At 42.2% G+C, this 23,001-nt stretch overlaps 1 protein-coding gene across 10 annotated transcripts in view; it reads right to left on the bottom strand.

Annotated features, from left to right (window-relative positions):
• Window positions 1-5,881: 5,881 nt before the first annotated feature.
• Dync1i2 (dynein cytoplasmic 1 intermediate chain 2) overlaps window positions 5,882-23,001 on the bottom strand; it is a 51,075-nt gene continuing 33,955 nt past the window's right edge. For all 10 annotated transcript variants that reach the window (XM_036185622.1, XM_036185620.1, XM_036185626.1 and 7 more), the window contains 8 exons: window positions 22,657-22,782; window positions 21,459-21,605; window positions 20,959-21,072; window positions 20,347-20,480; window positions 19,212-19,356; window positions 10,823-10,963; window positions 8,276-8,401; window positions 5,882-6,542 (listed from right to left, as the gene is read on the bottom strand). In XM_036185622.1, the coding sequence (XP_036041515.1) occupies window positions 6,429-6,542; window positions 8,276-8,401; window positions 10,823-10,963; window positions 19,212-19,356; window positions 20,347-20,480; window positions 20,959-21,072; window positions 21,459-21,605; window positions 22,657-22,782 (1,047 nt within the window). In that variant the 3' untranslated portion in view covers window positions 5,882-6,428. The remainder of the gene's footprint in view (window positions 6,543-8,275; window positions 8,402-10,822; window positions 10,964-19,211; window positions 19,357-20,346; window positions 20,481-20,958; window positions 21,073-21,458; window positions 21,606-22,656; window positions 22,783-23,001) is intronic.

Raw genomic sequence — 23,001 nt, 5'->3', positions numbered from 1 at the left:
GTTCTCAACCTATGGGTTGAGACCCCTTTGGGAGGTCAAATGACCTTTTCATAGGGGTTACCCAAGACCATCAAACAAACAAACAAACAAACAAACAAACAAAAAACCCAAACAAACAAAAAACAAAGAACCAAAAACCAGGTATTTATATTATGATTCACAACAATAGCAAACTTACAGTTAGGATGTTGCAACAAAAATAATTTTATGGTTGGGGTCACTACAGCATGAGGAACTGTATTAAAGGGTCTCAGCATTAGGAAGGTTGAGAACTGCTGCTTTACAGCCTTTTAAACAGGTTCATATAGACAGGCTTCTCTGAGTAAAAGGTGGCAGTGTGGATCCTATGGACTTGAAGCTGGAAGCCAAATCAACGCCTTCCTCCCCAGCTGCTTTTGGTCTCTGTGTTTATCACAGCAATGGAGCGAAAACTAGAGCACCTGGTGTTCTTCATATAAGGTTTTGATCGGAGCAGGAGATGATGTTTGGGATATAACAACAGAGCAGGGACCTTCCAGTCCAGGGAAAAGGTAAGGAAGAGTCTTTCCTGTGAGACTAACTACAGGGTTTCCTCTACAGCTCTGAGTCCCAAGTGAGTGTGTACTGTTCGACATGGGGACAGCCACATCAAGGCTCCCGTGCCTCTGCACCATGGCAGTGGGAAAGCAGGCTCAGAGGGATGGCAAAGCTTTCCTCTGGTCCAGGGTGAATGATGACAATGTGTTCAGAAAACTCCATCACAGCCTCCTCCAATCTGGTCATGGCTTCAAGACTGCTCCCCTATAGACTGTTTCTAACAAGGTTAGCTGACCCTGCCTCCATGTTCAGCTGTATGCAGTAACCCTGCCTTCCTGTTGAACCATAGACAATAAATACACTGAGCCTCCAGGGTACTGTGGCTTCTCTAGTTAGAGCCCAGGCTACCACCCGCAGCTGTTCTGGGTCTGCCATTTCTTTGTCCCCTTACCACTCCAGTTAGGTCAGTCTCTGGAGCTGTGCAGAGCACAGCGCCTCCTTGTGATCATCTCCCCACAGTGAGCACATGCCATTTCCAAGAAGACCAATCCTTGGAAAGGGGAAGGGGACTGTAAATATTAGATCGTTGATGCTGGCGTTCTGCTATTAGGTAGTGGTATAATCTCCAAGCAATTCGTTTTCTCACTCATTCACAAACGAGTCCCACCCTCTTGCTTCTAAGGTTCTAGATGTCACAGCCCAAGGTGTATGTGTCACTTCTTCCTTGGCTCACACTACTCACCACCATGAGGGCTCAGTCCGTGATGACAGCACTTGAGAGATTAACTCCTTTTGGACACCAAAGCATCTGACCCTTTAAAGATGAGCTCCTGTTACATCACATAAGTTTTAAAATAAGATAGGCAGGTGGATCTCTGCAAGTTCAAGGTCAGCTTGGTCTATACAGTGAGTTCCTGGTAAGCCAGAGCTACATAGTAAGATCCTGCCCCCACCTCCAAAGGTTTTAAAATATGGCCTCTCTCCATTCTCACATTCTTAAACAAAGGAACTAAAAATAAAACATTTGTATTTTACAAAGTCTTCACATACACATTCCCTCACAAAATTACCACAGTAAAGCAATTGTTTTCCTCATTTAAGAAACACTAGATGGTGGTGGCGCACACTTTTAATCCCAGCACTCATGAGGCAGAGGCAGGGGGAATCTGTGAATCTGAGGCCAGCCTGGTCTACAGAGAGAGTTCTAGGACAGCCAGGGGTACTACTCCTGTGTGTTCCAGGTTCTCTTATGTAATAGGACACACAGGAATGGAACACAGGCTTCTGTTTTTGAGATAGGATCTCACCCTTCGGTTCAGCCTGGACTCAACCTTATCTTTCCGTCTTGGCCTCCTAAGTGCTGGCTTCACAGGCATGTACCACCATGGCTGTCTTGGAACCAGAGTCTTTGGGGGCTCAGTATCCTTTCTCTTATATCAGGCCATCTTTAAGTATAAAAACTTTGTTCCAGAGCATTTCTATTACTTTGAAAAAAAAAAAGTACTCAAAGATTCGGTATAAAAATCCACAAAAGATAAAATGCCTTGCTGCTATCAGCATCTTCCCAGCGGCACTCCTGATTTCCAGTCACAGGGTCAGGTCTCTGCACACTCGGTGCGGTGCAGGCGGGTTCTACACCCACACAATCACTGCCCCACGGCTTTCTGGCCAAATCAAGCCCATTATGAGAGAGGCAGGCTAATACATTCCCAGAGACCTGACTAAGTGACCTCACAAAGTGAACAGACCTTTCAGCAAGCTCACCTGAGTGCAAGCTGTTCGAGGCTCTGACTGGGAACCGGTAATGGAATATTAAGAAGGCGAAACTGAGATTCCTGCCAGGAAACTAACAACACAAAATACCCTAATTTTACAAAAGTTTGTAAAAGACTGCCTAGTGGCTGTGGTGAAACTCTCTGTGGCTAGAAGCGACATACTGAAAACTGAAATGCCTAACATCCATTCGGATTTTAGGTTGGAGAACTGGGAACACGGCAAGTTAGGAAGGGAATTTAAAGATCTGAAGTTCAAACATTAAGTCTGGGAGCGCCGGCTTACTGTGAGCAGCATTGGGATTTGATGACTATGTGGAGTCTTGCGGTTGGCATTCTGGCTTGGGACTGGGGAATCTTTCTCTAAAACTGTTCCCTGCATATCAAAGGAGGATTTGAAAGTCTATGCTATAATGAGAAAGCTATTAGCACTTTGGGGTAGTGGACTAAAGATGACGAGAATGCTATTTAACTCTTCAATCGAGACACGGAACATGATTTACTTTGTCTTTATCATGTGTGTGTGGTGTGCATGCATGTTCCAGGAATCCTATCTAGACTTCTCAAACTGCAGGTGAGCCGCTCTTCTCGGCTGGCACTTAGGTCGCTGAGGGACCTGACTGAGCTCTGCTTGTGCTGCTTTCTAGGCTTTACCTGCTGAGCCACCTCCCCAGCCCTGGATGGTCCTTCTGTCAACACACTTTTGATGGTGTGTTATATGTGTACGTATGTACACGTGAGTTCAGGTGCCCGTGGAGGCCAGAACAGAGTGTGTCAGGTCCCTTGGGGCTGGGGTCCCAGGCAGTTGTGAGCTGTGGGATGTGGATGCTGGAACCGAACTCAAGTCCTCTGCAAGAGCAGCAAGCATTCTTCACTGAGAGTCATCTTTCCAGGCCCTGGGTGCTCTTTTTATAGTGCCCTTTAGGACAACACTAATTCCCTCAGATCTCTAAGTCAGTCGAACAAATTACTTCCCAGCATTTATAATAAATAAATCCATCGTGTGTGCTGTGTGTACACATGCCCAGGAGAGGACAACTTGTAGGAGCTGGCTTGTCCCCTTCTACTGAGTGGCCCCAGAGATCACACTCAGGACAGGCTTGGTGGCGAGTGTCTTTAACTGCTGTGTCATCTTGCCAGTATTCTTAAATTTTTAAATATCTTTAATTATTTATATTTTTATCAGTCAAATACGGGGTTCTACTTGGGAGTATTTTCCCCAAACTAACGATCAGCAAGATGACAGATCAAAAGTAAGGACTTCTTTGTCAAAATTATGTAGCTTGGATTAAGACAAAAGCAGAACCCACTTCAACCGGAACTCTGACTGCCACCAAAAGCAGCAGTGCTGTCGGCTTTTAAACCCTAGAGCCCCTGCTCCAGATGTGCAAACCACACGGCCGATACCCAGGAGCAGTGCACAGCGGGAGCGGTGACTGAGCTCCAGCCTCCCACGCATCTAATTACGCAGCTATTCCAGGTAGAAAGCCAGCAGAAAGCCAGCGCTGGAACACCCGTGAGAAACACTTTCTGCTGTCCCAGAGAAAGACAGAGGAGAGCGACACGGCCTATCTGGGTGAGGACTGACTGGCCCAGTCACCCTGCCACTGCTCCGCTGATCTTAGCTCTTCCTCCTCCACTTCCGGTCGCTCGTCCCTCAGGATCCCTCTAGTGCCATTACAGTTTCTACACAGCCTTGCTAAACTTTCTCTGTAAAGGAAAAAAGCTTCTACTGGTGAATATTTGACTTAAATGATACTAAAAATGATCTCAGAGATGTACTGCAAGTTAGTTACTGTCTGAAAACCAGAGTGTGCTTTCTCAGCACACACCAGGGTGATGACATTTAACTTCCCATAACGACAAAGTCAGCCCGAAGGCTGCAACTTGTTTCCTGTCTAGGAAAAGGCGAAACTGCAACTAACGTCACAGGATAGTTTTCAAAATCACAAAGCTCTTTCACACCTAAAAGTGAAATGGCAGGATTCCCCGCCCCAGCCAGTTGGGTCTCATCAGTCTCTGTGCCAGTTACAACAGCCTCAGAACTGTTGACACCGAGTAAACCTTAGTCTTTAAATTGCAGACTCCAAAGATAATTCCTTACAGTAAACACGCGTTTGTAAAAATGCACAGGAAGGTTGAATGAGCAAGGGTCTACATAAAAGTTTCCTGTGGGGTGGGGGAGAAATTAGTTTCCTAAAGCAAAACTCATTGTCCATAAGTATTTTATAAATATTTGTCAGCTGTACTTTTTTTTTTAATTAAAAGAATTTTATGTGTATAGGTGTTTTTGCCTGAATGTATGTTTGTGTATCACGTGTGTGCCTTGTGCCCAGAGGCCAGAAGAGGGTGTTATATCCCTAGGAACTGGAGTTACATACACTTGGTTGTGAGCTGCCATGTGGGTGTTGGGAATCGAAATCAGGTCCTCTGGAAGAGCAGCCAGTGTTCTCAACCTGGATAACAGAACAACTTGAGACCAGTGACCATTTGAGTTGCCACATCAATGTCCAACCTCATTCGATGGTCTATTTTAACATTTGTCTGACCCCCTTTTTCCTAGTCATGTTTCCAGACTAAGAGCAGACACGCAGCACCTCTGAGTATCTGAACTCTTCTACAGAACGACAGTGGGCCCTGCTGACACTGAACTTTGGACTTAGACCAGGAGATGTGTCTTTGGTATGTAACAGGCATCTAAGGGGAAGTGGGGGGGTCAACTCGTGAAAACCAAACATTCTAAAGTAGAGAAGTAAATGATACAATTAAGGTTACTCATTTTAGAGCTGGGAGACAATTTATAAATAATGTAATTGACAATTCATAAAGGTAAGAATAAGGCTCAGGCTTGGCTAACATCACATTTCTCATGAGTGTCAAGGCTAGAACTACAGTTTGGGTCTAGTATCTCTGATCAATTATTCCTTATACCACAGAGTACTAAGAATGAGGAAGTTCTACTATGGAGAATTCTCTCTCAATAAATCCTTGCTGTTAAACCAAAATGTAAAAGTTCAAATCTCTTTCTAATCTCTTAGTTCAAGTTCTGTCGAGTGAAAAGTTAAACTCAGAAGGATCCAAGAAAGGACAACTCAGTATATAACTCTTCAGGATCCAATCTCAGCCTTCCCTCCCTCGTCCGAGACAGGTGACTCCCACACCAACGCAGACACTTGCCATCTGCCTTGCAGATTTGTAAAGCTTCCTCGTGAATTCCAAGATGGAGAGAGGGTGTAATGGCCGAGCGTGGGCATTGAGCACAGCTCCTTCGTGGCTTGCTGTGGTTTCCTGTCAGAGCTTACATGCACAGCTGCCTCAATCAGGGCAGACGAAAAAGATTGAGCATTTACTCTTTTGAACAGGGATGGAAGGAAAGTAACAGTCAGGTGAAAGCTAACTGAAGAGAAAGTTTCCGCTGACAAATTATCCAACGTGAGTTCACAATGCCCAGGGGGAGCTACATTATCCCTGTATGGTGTATATTTAAGGCCGTATGGGATTTAAGGTGGCTGTTTGCATTAAGAACTTAAAAAAAAAAATTAACAAAAAATTTATAAGAGAAAATTTCAAATTTCAAGAAGTAAAAATGAAAATTGAAAAGTTAACACATGTTTTTATTTATAGATAACTACCATAGAACTATAGAGAAGGAAAAGGGCATCCAAATGAAACTTAAAACAGGTAGGCGAATGCATGCTGGGACTAAGAACAATGTTCCTACACGGTGAAGGCAGTGAGACCATAATTGACAAAGAATTATGTGTGTACTGTATTGCATAATAAGGAATTGTGGTTATTTAGAAATATGCAGAACTTTAGTCTGTGCTTTAGAAATAATTATATATAGTATTACAAGTTGAAAAGAAGCCAAAAGAATAATTACCAATATACACCTATGTGTTAGAATTCAGAAAAGGCTGCATTCTGTAAAGTTGTCAGCGGTATTAAAAATGACACCAATCCAAAACAAAATGAATAGAATATAAAAGGGGTATTATAAGCTTTGCTTCCTGCATTAAACCCAGTTTATCCATGGAATCTCCTTTTAATATGCATTTAACCAGAAGCATGCAAATAGTTTAGGAATCACTTCATCATCATCTTTGCCTCCTTCGCTAAGGCTGCAGCCCACTCGTCAGGCTAGGCAGGGATCCGAGCAGCTGCCTCCTCCTCTGCATCAGCTCGGTTGGCATTGATTTCTGCAAGTGTTCGGCCAAATCTTGCCCATTCATCATTGCGGGGAACAGCGATCTGCTGTTAAAAGAAAGACAATGTTTGCTGAGCAATAAAATCAAAGATCATCTTATCTACTATTATTCTGTTTTCAAATAATTTTTCCATTAAAAATTAGTAATTGACCTAAAGGGCCTTTCCATACTCACAGAGACTATAACAATGACTTACGACATTTCAAAACAAAAGAGAGCGTTTGTGAAACATGTCATGACAGCTCAGACATGAACTTGCTGTCACCACCACAATGCAAGGATGGCAACAAGGATGCTTGGTCAACAGACCTCCTGGCACCCCGTGGATCTTGCTGATGGAGAGGAATCCTTCAAATTTTTAGTGTATTTCTTGCAAAATTGCTAGTATGAAGGTTATTTTATTCTTTTCTGAGAGAGGACTTCTCTGTGCAGCCCAGAGTGCCTCCAACTCGTGAACCTCGCGAGTCAGCTTCCTGAACACAGGGTTTGTTTGGAATATAAGGTACACTGTCTTGATTCTCTAACTCCTTTGTGAGAAGTTACATTGCTACTTAGCATAGTGTTGAATCAAGAACAAAGAAGAAAATGAAGTGAATGGTGCTTTTACCTCACAGAGGCAACCCAAATTTCCCTATAGCTGCTCTTATACTATCACAGAGACTAACCAACACTGCCATAACAGGGCACAAATCATCCACTGTGGCCAGTGGACAAACCTGCTTCTCAATCTACACCAGCTACTAGGGTAGTCACTAGCCAAGTGTGACAACTTACAGTAAGTTAGTTAAAATTAACTTAAAAATCACTGTTGAGCTTGACTAACCACAACTTTTCAATAGGGTTTTGCAGCTAGCAACTACCTCTGCCCACTGCCCAACCTGTGTACATTGTCCATCTGTGCACATGGTCCACTGGCTGCTCTAAATGATCCCATCTCTTGTCCCCAAGATCTGACTGCTGTAGCCACAAAGTATCAGGACAAGATGGAGAATAATGAAGAAAAGGTCCAGAAGGCTCTGGTCAGAAGCAAAAAGGAAGAACTGAACCCTGAGCACTGTGTCCCTGGGTGCTGTGTCTAGTCAAGCAGAGTGACAAGAGAGCTGGACTCATCTTGCTGAACTCCATCTCATGTCTTTGCACTTTTCCCACAGTTGCTAGAGAACTACACAAAGGGGCTGGAGAGGTGGCCCAATGGCTAAGGTGTGGCTGCTCTTCCAGAGGACCCAGGTTTGGTTCCCAACCCCCACAAGGTGATTTACAACCATCCATAACTCCAGTTCCAGGGGATCCAATGCCCTTTTCTGACCCCCTACAGGCTCTTGCATATACACAGTGCACATACATATACTCAGGTGTGTGTGTGTATATACACACACACACACACACACACACACACACACACACACACATTAAATACTTTGGAAAAAACCCTATCAAAAGATGGTATCTTTGACTTCTACTATCTGGTTCAAACAAAACTATACAAAAAAATAAAATTTTATCTCAACATCAATTCTAGAAAACTCCAAGTCCACTTGCAATCCTACATTTACTTTTCTGCCTAAAGAATTCCTAGCAATGTAGGAATCTGGAATTACCCTCACATCTGCTGCACATGGGTACAGGATGCTCAGTTAGAGACATGCCTTAGAAGCTGCTTCTGTGGTGAAAGTACACAAGAATGCAGTTTATATAATTCAGGAGGCACATGGCAAAACTTAGCTACCACAATACCTGACAGTGCCACTAAGCATGGATGTCAAAATTACAGGCCCATACCTCTCCCACATCATATATGACAATCTGTCCTTCAGAATCACCCACGGCAATCTCTCTTCCAGAGTGGGTCCATCTCACACGGTTAAGAGCAGGGTTTCCCTCTACAGAAATGCTGGCAGTTGGTACCTGAGTCATTTAAAATACAGCACAGTTAAAAGTTTTATCAAAATTTCTAAACACATAAAACAGTAATTCTTCTCCAATCTGTGTTTTTAAAAAGTAGATGATAATAGATAAAAGATAATCCCAGCACTCAGAAGGCAGAGGTAGGTGGATCTCTGAGTTCAAGGCCAGCCTGGTCTACAGAGAGAGCTAATTGAAGGACAGCCAGGACTACACAAAGAAAACCTGTCTTGAAAAACCAAAACCAAACCTCCAAAACCCCAAAGCAAATAGCAACAACAAAAGAATTTTCCCACCTTCCCTCTGTTCAGAGGTTTATTATAATGACATTACCTTCAACCCTTGAAGAAGAGTTGGGAAAATACTCAGAACTTATCTAAGAAATTCTTATATGGCTGCACGTATTTCTTCTGTAAAGGGTTTTTGTGTTTAACTTCTTTAAGTAGTCAAGCTGTTTAAAAACATGAGACTAAAACTCATTTAAAAATATTTAAAAGAAAGTATTTCCAGGAGTTGGGGATTGAGCTCAGTGGAAGAGCGCTTGCCTAGCAAGTGCAAGGCCCTGGGTTCGGTCCTCAGCTCTGAAAAAAGAAAAAAAAAAAAAAAGAAAAAGAAAAAAAGGAGTATTTCCAGCCCCCTCATAAAGAGATCACAGTTCAGTCTTAAAGACAGGAATTTCTTCTGCAGCTTGTACCTTCCTCCCCAGCCAAAACTGGATGATCTGAAGGACAGCAGCTCCTGGAATAAGCTTTCCCAAGCCGGGCTCCCCAGGAAGGCAGGAGATAGCACCAACAGGGGCAGCAGGCTCTGGAGTCTGACTGCACCTCAGCCACACCTGGAGTAACTAACATTCACTGATGTAGACCAGAAAGCATAAGGAAACTTCAAAGTTTTGAAATATCACCAAAGTAGTCCGTATGCTTACATCAGTCTTTCCCAAGTGATTAGCCCAGGCATATTATAGACATTATAACTACTAAGGGAAAGATCCTCATTTAATTATAGCCATAAACCTTTGGTAGCAAAATCTAAACTAAGAAAGTAAACTTGGGCAGGGCATGATAGTGTATGCCTTTAATCCCCATACCAGGGGTGGGTATGAGGGGGTAGAAGCAGGCAGACCTCTGTGAGTTCAAAACCAGCCTAGCCTGCATAGTGATTTCCAGAGTTATGTAGCGAGCTTGCTAACAAACAAATTGGTACCATTCTAGAACATGTACAATCAAAATGTAATTATGTAGCTTATACTTTTTTCCTAGTAGTATTTGAATGTTCACCCCCAAAGCACAGAACCAGTAGATACCAGTATTAAAGTTCTTGCATTTCCAACATATTTCTCCTTTCCTCATCTTTGTATAACCAAGTGCTTGATTTCCAGGGATCTGGAAAGATGCCACCAGGAAATAGGAGAAATAAGAGGACACTCCTCGACAACCACTATTGACAACTGGTAGCTTCTGCTAACCAGTAACCTGTAACTAATAACCTAAGAACATTTTAAGCCTCTATCAACTGGCTAAGGATAACTCAGACACAGTTAAACTGCATTGTTAAATTTGGTATAGCAAATAGGAAATATGATGGTTTCTACATTATTATTATTATTATTTATGGTGCTGGGAAATTAAACTCAGGGTCTTGCACATGCTAAGCAAATGTTCTACCTTTGACTTACATGCCCAGATTTTGGATTTTTTTTTTTTCTTTCCTGAGATAGAGTTTCTCTGTGTAGCTCTGGCTGTCCTGGAACTCTCTCCGTAGACCAGGCTGGCCTTGAACTCACAAAGCTCCACCTGCCTCTCTCTCCCGAGTGCTGGGACTAAGGGTGTGTGCCACCTGGGCTTCAGACCTTGGATTTTTGAGACAGGATCTTGCCACATATGTGGCCTCTAACTCATGACACTTTTGCCTCTGCCTCTCAAGTATGGTTTATGAACATGCGCCATCATGCCCAGCTCCATATTCACTTTATAGTTAATGGTACACTGATCTTAATCCTTCATGGGAAAAGGTCATCAAATTGTACTTCCTTTCTTTCAGACGAGTCAGGCTAAGACTAGCATTTATGGATGATACACAACCCTTTCAAGGCTAACAGGTAATTTGGAGTTACGGTTAACATACTTTGACAATCTAGAGCTCTCTTTTTCTAGCCTAAGAATAAAGCATATTCAGAGCCCCATGGACTTCTGGACGCAGACACATGCTGCTGCTGCTTTTCAAAGGTAAAGAATGCCCAGTGCCCCGGCCATACCATTTCTCCCTCAGCTCTGCACAGCATGCTTTTGTCATGGAGGGCACAAAGCTTATTTGGTCTCTTTGTGATGAAGCTACAATCACAGAGCACTTTTACATTCCTTGGGATAAAAGAAGTTGCACAAATTATTCAATAAATCTCCAATTTTCTGTTATTTTCCTGCTCACCTCTGTGTCATTGTTGAGATTCCACAGATCCAGTCTTCCCATGCCATCCACACAGGCAAACAGGGCTGGGTGGGTGGGTGACCACATAACATCATAAACATAGTCTGAATTATCTTCAAATGAGTACAAAGGCTTGTTATTCTGAAAAGGAAAAGCTAATTCTTAGCACAGTCAGCATAGGCTACACACAGAAATCCTTAACTACTTATCCCTAAGACACGACAGTCTATGGGCACTGTTTCACACCCACCCAGCCTGAAAATGTTCCTGCAGTCCGTTCCACTACAGAATCACCTGACATTATAAACTAAGAACCAAGTATTAGCTTGCAGTTCCTTTTTAGCTTGTAGTGGTCTTCCTGTTTTTGAAAAAGAAATGGAACGTGCTTCAAAACACTTGTCAGTGAGCAGCTGCTGGAAGACGACAGTGGTGGTGGCACTTTACTTCTCGAAGCATTTGGAAATCTCCCTACAGAAGCAGATAAAGCCACAAGGACAGCACAAGCAAAGCTACAGAGTCTCCAGCAAAAGGGAGACAGACTCCAGCTGTAAGCAGGGAGAGCTTGAACGTCCTAGCATCTGTGGGAAGATGGGACTGACAGCTGCCGCACAGGCGCTCACTTGGTAGCATGGCGAGCAGCCTGGAACGGCAGGAACCAGGGGAGTTAGTTCAGCACCTTTCCATGAATAACGGCTGCCACAGGTGCCGAGGATGTAAGCACAGGCTGATGCTGCTGTCGGGCCTTATGTGCTCTTAAAACAGAGAGGTGAGTGTGAGTGTGGAGGCTGGAAGACAGCCTGTTCTCTATCTACTATGTGGGTCTCAGGGCCTGAACTCAGGCTGTCAAGCTTGGTGGAAAGCACCTGTTAAGCCATCTTGCCAGCTCAATAAAAAGTTTTAAACTGTGAGTTTAAAATTTTAAGATATGACAGTTAATGTCAACAACATGATAATTGTACTAGTTTGTTTTTAACTAAAAACAAAAACAAAAACAACCCAAAAAATACACCCTGCCTCCTTCAATGAACAAAAAAATTGATAAAATAAGCCAAACACAGAAGATCATCCCCCCCTTAAAGCCGCTGTTGTGAGAGTAGGGGCACAGCTTGCCTAGCCTGGAATGTGCATGCAGTCATCAGCTAAACTTTGTGAAGCCACCCCGAGGTACAGCGGTATTTCTGGCACACCAAAGATTCTAAAGTCTTTGACTCCTGAGGTGATAGTACACTTCAAACATCCCATTTCCAGGCAATTTTAAGGTTTATCATCAAAAACTTAAAACAAAGCTGCTAATAATCATACTCATGCAGGAAGTGGTGGCACACACCTTTAATCCCAGCATCAGGAGGCAGAGGCAAGTGGATCTCTGCCAGTTTGAGGCCAGCCTGGTCTAAAGTCTATAGAGTGAGTTCCAGGACAGCCAAGGCTACAAAGAGAAACCCTGTTTCAAAAACCAATCATATCCATACATTCAATAAAAATATGTGTGTTGGGGACTGGGGTGGTACCCGAGTGGCAGAGCAATTGCCTAGCTAGATTCAATCTCAGCACTGGAGGGAACAAAAAATGTGATGAACATAGCTCATTGTTAGAACAAGTGTCTGGCATGCACCAGACTCTGAGTTGAACAAGTACTGCAAACAAGGGCAATAGAATGAACATTTCACAACATGGACAATAACCTCAAGGAAGGGTGCTTAATGGCAATGACGCAAATGAAAACACCCAGAATGTCACTTTACGCACTGTTAGATTAAAAGGAAAAACATCAGAAAACTTTTAAGTGGGGACAAGGCCGCAGAGCAATTGGACCTATACACACTGCTCCTGGTGGATGAGGAACTGGTGGACTCACTCGGAACTGCTCTTCAGGTACTATCTATTCAAGCTGAATACACATGCATGTCCTCTGACTAAGCCATTCCATGCTAAGTATGTGCTCCATAGCACTGTCTGCGGCCACCAAAGACAACTATGACCTGGCACGGCGGTACACACCTGTAATCCCCAGTCCTTGGGAAGATCACAAGTTTGAGGCCAGCCTGGGCTACATAGCAAGACGGGAAAAGGGAGAAAAAGACAATTATAACTATGCTCCAAGCAAGACTGAAGTAACCCACATACCACCAGGAGAATGGAAACATAAACTATGTTTTATTTACATGGCTGAAAAAAGAATCATCTGTAACTATACTCAGCGACATGAAACTCATATAGTGTTCAGCAAGCCAGAATGAGTACATACTCTTTTTACAATCTACAAACTATTAAAAAGCAATACATAAATTAGATTAAAACATTTATAATAAAAAGATTGCTAATTGTCTCAGGAAATGGTCAGATCAAATATTTAATTTACTCAGTGAATTGCTATATAGCAAAATTTTTTGATTGTTTGTTTTTTCAAGACAGGGTTCTCTGTGTAGTTCTGGCTGTCCTGGACTCACTCTTCTGTTTGCCAGGCTGGCCTTGAACTCAGAATCTACCTCCCTCTGCCTACCAAGTGCTAGGATTAAAGGTGTGTGCCACTACCACCCAGCTGAAAAGACCACAATTTAAGCGGACTGTATGCTGTGACCATCTAGAGCGTCTTAAGGCTAGTGTGGGTCTCTTGGGGTCTGATCTCACAGGTCTGGGTGTCAGGGAGCATGGTCAAGGGACAGGCCATACAGTTTTTCCTAAGCTCAAGGTATATGCCAGGTTGAATGGTGTTGCCCTAAAATTCATGTCCATCTAGTGCTTTTAAACGTAACCAAGTTAAATAGGTTATACTGTACTCGGGTGGGCCCCACATCTACTATGACCTGTGTTCTTCAGAGAGGAAACGTGCTGCAGACATGATGAAGCCGACAGTTCAGAAGGCCATGTGACGATGACAAAGTCAGAGACGGGAGGGTACAGCTGCAGGCCAGAGCACCAAGGATGCCTGGCAGTCACCAGATGCTAGGAGACAGCATGGAACAAATCTCCAGACCTCCAAGAGTAAGCAGCCCACCCACACCTCCTAAACCGTGACAGCATATTTCTGTTATTCTGAGTTGCTGTGTGATAAGCTGCTACAGCAGCAATAAGAACCTAATACACATATACCCTCCTACCCCTGCAAAGCTGAGGTAATTGGGAAGTTCTAGATTAGTAACAATAGTCGCTATAGTCAATACATCAGAATTAACAGTGAACTGGATATAACTATGACCTCAATTTAGATGATGAGAGAAATAAACAAATTTCCTTTGAAAAGAAATCATTCCATGGTTGGAGAGATGGCTCAGAGGTTAAGAGCACATACTGTTCTTGCAGAGAAGAACAGCCATGTCCAGCAAACTGCCTGTCACTCCTGCTCCAGGGAATCCAATGCTTCTGACCCAATGTTTATGCGCGCGCGCACACACACACACACACACACACACACACCATCCCATGGTCAAAAATAACTTCCCATAATACCTGACTAAAGATAACCTTCGCAGAGTGTATCTATTAAAGCAATGAAAGACAGAGTCTTACAAGGCATATGAAGATAGCACCATTTCAACCTCGGCCAGAAGAGAGGGGTCTCAGACAACAGACTGTAAGAATCAACTACCCCATGGCAAGGCTATCTTTACTTGAAGATGAATGAATCAAGCTCTCTTAGCTTGATGCCATTGAATATTCAAATGATAGAACTTCTTTTGTTCTAAGTCCTTGCTCACCAAGCAATCTTCTGATTATAATTTGGCTTCCCATGTGGGTAGTCTACAGGGAAACAATGAGCTGGTCAGGCCAGCAGGAGTATCTGGGCCTTCTGGCAGTTAAGTTTCTGACTATAAATTAATAAATTGACATTCTCCAATGTGCCAGTGTCTTAGGAGCCTGGTAGTTACATGCAGCATTCCCTTGTCTAATCAATCCCAGTAGCTGACAAAATTGATTGTCTAAATATGCAAAGGAGGCTAGACACTGGCCTGCAGCAAGTTACTGAGGTAAGCGCCACCAGGTGGGACTGGGTTAGACCGTCAGTCAGCCTTCCCTTAGACCTGCCCTCAATTTCAAAGCATATTTTCATTTTAACTTGTCTACTACATGAACCTTTCTTTTTCTAAGCATTGGCAGGCTCTTTTAACCCTCTTTAATGCTAGTATTGCTGAGAGTTAAGCAAGCATGCTGTCAGATTAAAGATGGGCACTGAAACAATGGCTGTGGAAAGTTCAAGTTCTAAAAACTCTTTTTAGGTATGCCCTATTAACCCCCTGACTCTGCCATTCCATAGTAAATATGGTTCTGAAACTACAATATATTATGCATACATTAAGATATCATCTCCTGTAAATACTTCTTTTAAGAATAACCTATGACAGGTATATTAAGATGTGCTTGAACGTTCATCTAATTACCAGGTTAGACCTGAAACCACTATCTTTCATTCAGGTTATCCCCCAAAAAACTGCCATTGGTCATCCATTCTCCCTGCTGTTTTTCAGACCCACCAATGCACTTTTATTGTGGACTTCCAAATTTGGTGTTTTGAGATTTTAATAGTGTCTTCTAGATAGTTTAGAAGCAACATCTTGGCTTAAGTTCACCAATAGGAAAGAGCTGGGCATGGTGACTCATGCCTTCAATTCTAGCACTTAGGAGGGACAGACAGGCAGATCTCTGTGAGTTTGAGGCTAACTTGGCCTGCTTCATGAGTTGCAGGTCAGCTAGGGCTAAGTAAAGAGACCTGTCTCAATAATAAACAACAACAACAAGTTCACCAATATGTGGATGATCATGATCACCTACTGTTGTGTGTTCTCTACACCGCCAATAGTTTAAGTAAAAAAATATTCAAACAATCTGATGAGCCAGAACTATGGGGCTAGGCTTTAAATTTCCCAACCAAGCTAAGATTGGAGACTTCTACACTGAAGACCACTTTAAAGTACATTTGAGGCAGTGCCAGACTGAAGTTTCTGTATGCCACTTTTACAGGACTTATACAAAAAGAGAAAGCGGAGGAATCTTGTTTTGATATTGGGGCAGAGCCAGATCTTAATGGACGCAGAGACACACAGCATCTAATGACTCTTTCTTCCAGTTTACAGGGTTCAGTTCCTGGGGCAGGAGAGCACTTGAAGATGACAGGCGGAGAAGCAAGACTTGCGAAGTCTGTTAAGTGCATACGTGTGAGCAACTGGTTTTAAAAGCTTAAAATGGTGAGGTGGGTGTGGTGGTGCACAGGCAGGCAGATCTCTGTGAGTTCGAGACCAGCCTGGTCTAAAAATCCAGTTCCAGGAGAGCCAGAGCTGTTACAGAGAAACCCTGTCATGACTGCCCGGTCCTCCCCCCCGCAACCAATGCTTAATATTGGGGCCTGGAGAAATGGCTCTGAGGTTTTGAGTACTGGCTCCTCATCTAGAGGACCTAGGTTTATTTGCCAGCATTCATGTGGTGGCTCAAAACCATCTGTAACTCTAGTTCCAGGGGATCTGATGCCCTCTTCTGATCTCTGCAGGCACTGGGCATGTATGTGTTGTCCATAGACATACACGGAGGCAAAACACCCACACACATAAAACAAATAAATTAATTTAAAAATTTTAACAACGAAAGCTTAAAATGGGCCAGGCAATGGTGGCACATGCTTTTAGTCCCAGCACTTGGGAGGCAGAGGCAGGCGGATCTCTGTGAGTTTGAGGCCAGCCTGGTTTATAGAATGAGTTTCAGGACAGCCAGCCAGAGCTGTTACACAGAGAAACCCTGTCTCCAAAAACAAAACAAAACAACACACACACAAAAACCCTTAAAATGGAGATGGAACAATGATTTTAAAGTGGTTTTAAGACACTGTCTACTATTCATTAGCATTCATCATTCATGCACATGCCTACTACTTTTTATTCCAGCACAGGTAGGGCCTCAATCAAATTATTTAGAGGGGCAGATACATACCAACAACTGAACTAGGAAGCATAAGTTCCCGTCTGAATCAGTTGACTCTGTGTGCACAAGGCTGGCCATATATATAAATCTACTTAGCAGACTGTTACTGTTTGATCCTTCACAGAGCAGAATTGTGTGCAGAAAGGATAGACTAAAAGGTAATAATTCTTATTCTTTTCTTTTCTACCAGAGCTGGGGATTGAACCTAGGACCTCATGCACAGTAGACAAGTATACTATCACTAAACTGTGTAACAACAACCTAGGCCAAGACAATTCTTCTGATAACATTTTAGGGGGTTCTTGCTCATATATGATATAAAATACACTATTCTATGCTGGCCCACCCTTTGGCCACTAGGAAGGGTGTTAGAGGCAGGGAAGAGGTATCTATCATATTTGAGAGTGAATGAAAGAAACTGTAAAACTTAACCTAATTAGCAAGGAAAAGAGATGTCTGCCTATTGTTCTTAGCCAAATCTCTTCTGGGACAGGGGAGATGGCTGAGTGGACAGAGGTGCCTGAGTGCAGGTCTAATGACCTGAGTTCTACCCCTATCCTGCAATGTGGCAGGAGAGAAGCAATTCTCAAAGCTGTCCTCTGACATGTACTTGTGCACGATGGCACAAGCACACCTACACTCACACACATACACAATACATATCACGTGTGTACACACACACACAAACACACACAACACTTAAATAAATGTCTATGAAACACAGTAAAATACAGAAACAAAAATATTAACTATTAATGAAGATCTGTGTAGAACCACAAAAGCAAATGCCTGTTAGTCTGCGATCACAGGGAAAATTGTTCTCGAATAGGCAAGACGAGCTCTTCATTTTCAAATCCTGTTAATGAATGTTCAAATTTCAAGCACAAAGAAAGCTAGCACACTGAAAATTTGACATTTAAAAATCAACCACTCAGTCAGTCAGTCCCCAAATGAAGATTACTTCAATAGCCAAAAAAGGAAAGAAGCTGGCCCAGAGCACAGCCAAGACAGATACTTCTCTGGACTGCTACAGGCCAGCCCACGAGAAAGCACACCCAGAAATCTTGCAACTTATATGGCTATTTGGAACCTATATGGAAACAGAAGGTTTTATCTTTGCAATTCTGTATCTTGCTTTGTTTTGGTAGCACACTATGTATTTTCCCATATAGATAGAGTTGTAGATCATGCACTTCTTTGTTTCTGGCTATGAGAACTTCTTTCTCTAGGTTTTTTTTGCCAGTCTATGATCCAAGGATGAAAGAGATGACTGATTACATACATTTAGGCTCTGACCCCCATTAGAATGGACACTGTGTCAAGCACTTTTCTAGATATTTCCTTCATTAGACTTCAGGTAAGTGCTATTTTTATCTGTTAATGTCAAAGCTGAAAATGCTCAATTTAAGGCAAGCTTTGCAAGGCTGTTTTTAAATCATTTCATGTTAGACTGAAAGGAGACACTGAGACAGGACAAGGGTGAACAGCAAGTGCACTCTGGACACTATACCAGAACTTAGTAAGTGCATAAATAGGAGCTCACTACAGTAAAAGGCACCTCTTAAGAACACTAGATTTTCTCAGAGATCTCCAAGAACCACAGCATGTCTCTAAACTTTGTTCCATGGTGAAGGATTCAAAAAGTCAACATTAAGATCAAGTAGATGGACAGGAAAAAGAAAGCTTAAAATGCAGCTTCTGTAGACGAGGATACACTGAGTGTGCAGTTTTACTAACAACACTGTGATCCTGCAGAAAACTGGAAAGCAAGCAAGTTAAGTTTAATTATAAAATAAGGCCAAGCAAAATGACAGTCTATCTATCAGGAGGTCATGCTCCCTAAGCGCTGCCTGTGAGACTTTCACTGGCCAGGCCAGGCCACACTCACTGAAACTACCAGAGGACTAGGAAGCCCTTTCATCATTAAGTGAAAGGTATTTCAAGTAATGGTTCACTAAGCCCCAATAAACAACATTAGTTAGACTGGAATAAGAAAACACACACGTGCCTTCCCAATGCTTTCTAATAATTCCAATTTATTGTGTAGCCTTATTGTACAGGACTTACTGCAAATAGTGTCTGTCTTTTCTCTATTTCCCATCAGCCCTGGGAGCTACTGCAGTGCTGAACTGAGGCTCCTAGCTCTCCACAGAGCAAATGAATGGCTTTTGTGTGGGGCTGGATGAAATCCTTGAGGGAGCACAGGAGATACCCAGTGGCTTCTCTCCAACTCAATTCAGAGTAAACAGGTCTGTGCTCGAAAAGCCACCGGGTGGGAGGACTTACCTTCCATTTTCTGTGGGGTCACCTTATCTGTTGGCACCCCGACATCAGCATACTTGCACACAGTGTTTTATGTATTGGGAAACAATTCTAAGACATCATCATCTAAGGTCTAAGACCTGAGTCTTTCTCTGCAGTATTAGAGCACCACCTTGTGTCAGGAGATGACTGAATGCACAGAAAGCTGTATTTCAGATACCTTAGTTGTCCAAAGTTTGACCGTCCAGTCAAATGATGAAGTGACAAACAGATGTGAGAAGTCTACTGCTCCAACAGCCGCATGACAGTGGATTCCAGTGATGGGTCCCTGATGTCCCTCAAACATCTCACTGATTCCAGCTTTGCTATTTCATAAAAGTGAAAATGTTAGATACCTCGCTTATAAGCACCCCACATATTTTCTGAATGTTTTTATTTATTTATTTTTTTTAAAGACAAGGTCTCACTATGTAGCCTGAGCTGCTCTGGAACTTATTCTATAGGCCAGGCTAGCTTCAACTTCAGAGCCTCACCTTCCTTTGCTTCAGAGTGCTGAGATTAAACATGTGTACCATCACACTCAGCCAGTGTATCTTACTGTGGGTTCTATACCAGAACTTTACTTAATTTCAAACACAATTCTATGTTCATAGTTCATTAGCATAACTTATGCCAAATGTTATTGTATTCAGATTTGATAACACTACTCAAGTAGTGGGGACTTTTGGAGCCATAAACACCACGCTGTTGACAGGAGAATTCAGAAGTCCAGTGTCCATGGTGGTAGAGTGAGGACAAAGAGATGCTGTGTAAGAGACAATCTGGACTAATCTCAACCAAAGGCTTTGAAGTGAAGGTGATCTGTATTGGAAATGAGGTCCAGATGCTCAATGTTTTTAAAGGACAGCTAGACAATTTCAAAACAGATTAAACAGCTGGAGAAATCCTAGTCAGTTTAACATATGCAGTGACATTACTCTACCATTATCAGTAGGCTTGCACTAAAGCTCAAAGTTCAAATCAACCCAAACGGAAAGCAGGCGACAGTCACATTTACAAACCTGAAGGCCATCTGTGGCACATGCACACTACATTTCTAATTGCTAAACATGCCTCCTACCAGTAACTTCTGTGAGCACAGTCCACACAGATCCCTACAATATACCACAATCCACAATCCAAAACACATGAAGCCAAACTACTTCTGTTAAGAAAAAAATTAACTTAGGTTTTAGGTGCCTGAATTTAATATGCCACAAGTCTAGAGTAGGATTCTACTTAAATAAGGAGCAGTTGTTTCAATGAGATGATTCAAGAACAATTTTAAATAACAGGCTAATTCCTGTTAGGTTTACCTGCCATGGCGGCATGCTGTATATACGGAACCTTCTTCACTGCCTACAACAAAGTTGTTGACGTCTCCAACAGGGAAGGACATAGATGTTACAGCTACTGCTTTTGACTGTTTATGAACCAACTCCATGCTATCCTACATAGAAAAAATAAATGAGAAAACTATTTTGTAAAGCTTTAATTCAATTCTTCATTAAAAAGTTTCCACTTTTTTTTTTTTTTTTTCCTCGAGACAGGGTTTCTCTGTGTAGTTTTGCGCCTTTCCTGGAACTTACTCTGTAGCCCAGGCTGGCCTCAAACTCACAGAGATCCTCCTGCCTCTGCCTCCCGAGTGCTGGGATTAAAGGCGTGCGTCACCACCGCCCAGCAAAAGCTTTTACTTTTAACTGGTTGGTAAGTTATTGTTTTCACATAGTATTAATATAAACCTACCTCAGTTAAATGAAAAAGGCTTGGCAAGATATATTCAAGCTATCAACACATATTCAGGTTGATAGTCTGTGTAATATAAAAATATCTATAAATGATAAAAATTATATAAACGAAACTGGGGTATATATACAATTAAAAACTAACATTTACTTCAAAATTCTACATTTCTAAGTTTAACCCACCTGTGGGTGGGAAAGCATGTCCAAACTCCAGGAGCAAATTTTCCCATCAGTAGAGATGCTAATCAGGTTATGAGCATTTTGTGTTCCAACAACATTCACACAGTAGACAGGGTGCTAAAACACGAAACAGGGTTTTCAGGGGTTATTTAACAACAAATAAACAAACAAAAACACCAGAAACAATCAGTCTAATTGTAGGTATTCCATTTCACATCGAACCGCTTTGTATGCTGACAGCTTTCCTTTTGTTCTACTGGGAGCTGACCCCAGGTCCGTGAGCACTTCTGGAACTGCACTCCACCACTCAGTTCCAGCCTCAGCCCTGGGGTCCGTCTAACGTGAAGTCTGTTGCTATTCTGATGATTAACAAAGGTTGTCTTAGAAGAGGATGACTTCCTGAAATACACACCCCCACATACAAGGAAGCATACTCGGAACCCCCGCAGCCAGATCCTACTATAAGGTCAGTAGTGAGGGCGCACAGAAGTCTAATTACTTACAGTGTGTGCAGCAGCGGACAGTGGAGTTCTCTGCACGGGAGTTCTTTTATTGCTACGGTTATCCCAAAGCACAATCTGGCCTGAGTATGTACCACCAACGACAAGATTTGGATGGAATTTTGCAAATGTAGCAGACATTACAGCTGACTGCAAAGAAGTAGAATTTTTGTATTTAAGATTTAAGTGGGAGCCAGGCATGGTGGCACATGCCTTTAGTCCCAGCACTTGGGAGGCAGAAGCAGGCAGATTTCTGAGTTCAAGGCCGCCTAGTCTACAAAGTTCTAGTAAAGCCAGGGCTACACAGAGAAACCCTGTCTCAAAAAAACACAAAAAACAAAAACCAAAAAGCAACAAACAAACAAACCAAACAAAAAGATTTAAGTGGGAAAAGTCTGATGAGTTAGAGAAACAAATCTACTATCTGAAATATTTCCCTCTCTACCACTTAAGGCATTAGAAGTTTTAAAAACAATCCATTCAATTTTAATTTTGTAAGAAATAAAAAAAATATAATATTTTGTGTTCAGAAGTCAAATGTGGTATTTATATGTTTACACAGTTATCAAACAAAGCAAAAGTTGCTTCAATCAATTACATTTTTAAAGGAAAGCTGGCCTGTGACTGACCTCTGACTATATTACGACAGTAAAGAATATACTCGTTTTGATTCAGAGTGTTTGTTTTGGATTATGACACTATTAAGATTTTAACATATACAATCAGAAAGAGTCACAAATTCTAACCTTTTGCTAAATCCACTTTAAAAAAAGTCTACATCTGCTTCCTACTTCAACCATATGTTTTTACTTAAAACTATTTGGTTGCAACTCTTGAGACCATGTCTAAGTGATTCAGTGGGCGATGTCTGATTATATATTCAGCAATAAGTCCCTGAAAAACTCCCTGTGGGAAAGACATCTTCCAAAAGATTCCTTTCATATAGTCGATCACAATAACAGAAAGTCACAACTGCAAAGGACCTTAGGTGTGAATTCACGTCAGACGTTAGGAAAGCTATAAAATGCAGATCATACTGAACTGAGAGTGTTCAGCTCTCTGACATCTGTTTGCAAATATGGAGTGGTTTAGTAAATGCCAGTCCAATGACATCATCATGTTGACGAAAAGAAAAAAGGCACTTGTCTACACTCATGAGTGGATCCCTAAGCATGGGAAGACAGTTGTATGGCCATCTTACCTGGCAGTGGAACACGTACTCTGGGGTAGTCTTTTTGTACTTCATATTCCACACAAGGGCCACACCATCAGGCTCATGAGGAGCCTCTTCATTGTTATTATAGGAAGCCACAAGTAACTCTGGATACTATTCACAAGAATCAAATAGAAAAAAAGTTGATGAATAATAAGAACTATTATGTTCTTAACTATCTATCAGACTGTTCTGAAAATGATCCTTACAATTATGCTCACCAAGATGTTAGTCCGAGTTTAAATCAGCACAGTTGATTATTTAAAATGTTTAAATGTTGAAGTAGTTCATTAAAATGTTTAAATGTTATCTAAAGTGTTCAGTGGGTAATTA

The sequence above is a fragment of the Onychomys torridus genome, chromosome 4 (assembly GCF_903995425.1).
Source record: "Onychomys torridus chromosome 4, mOncTor1.1, whole genome shotgun sequence".
Classification (NCBI taxonomy): Eukaryota; Metazoa; Chordata; class Mammalia; order Rodentia; family Cricetidae; genus Onychomys; species Onychomys torridus.
This window is presented reverse-complemented; position numbering and strand designations above follow the sequence as displayed.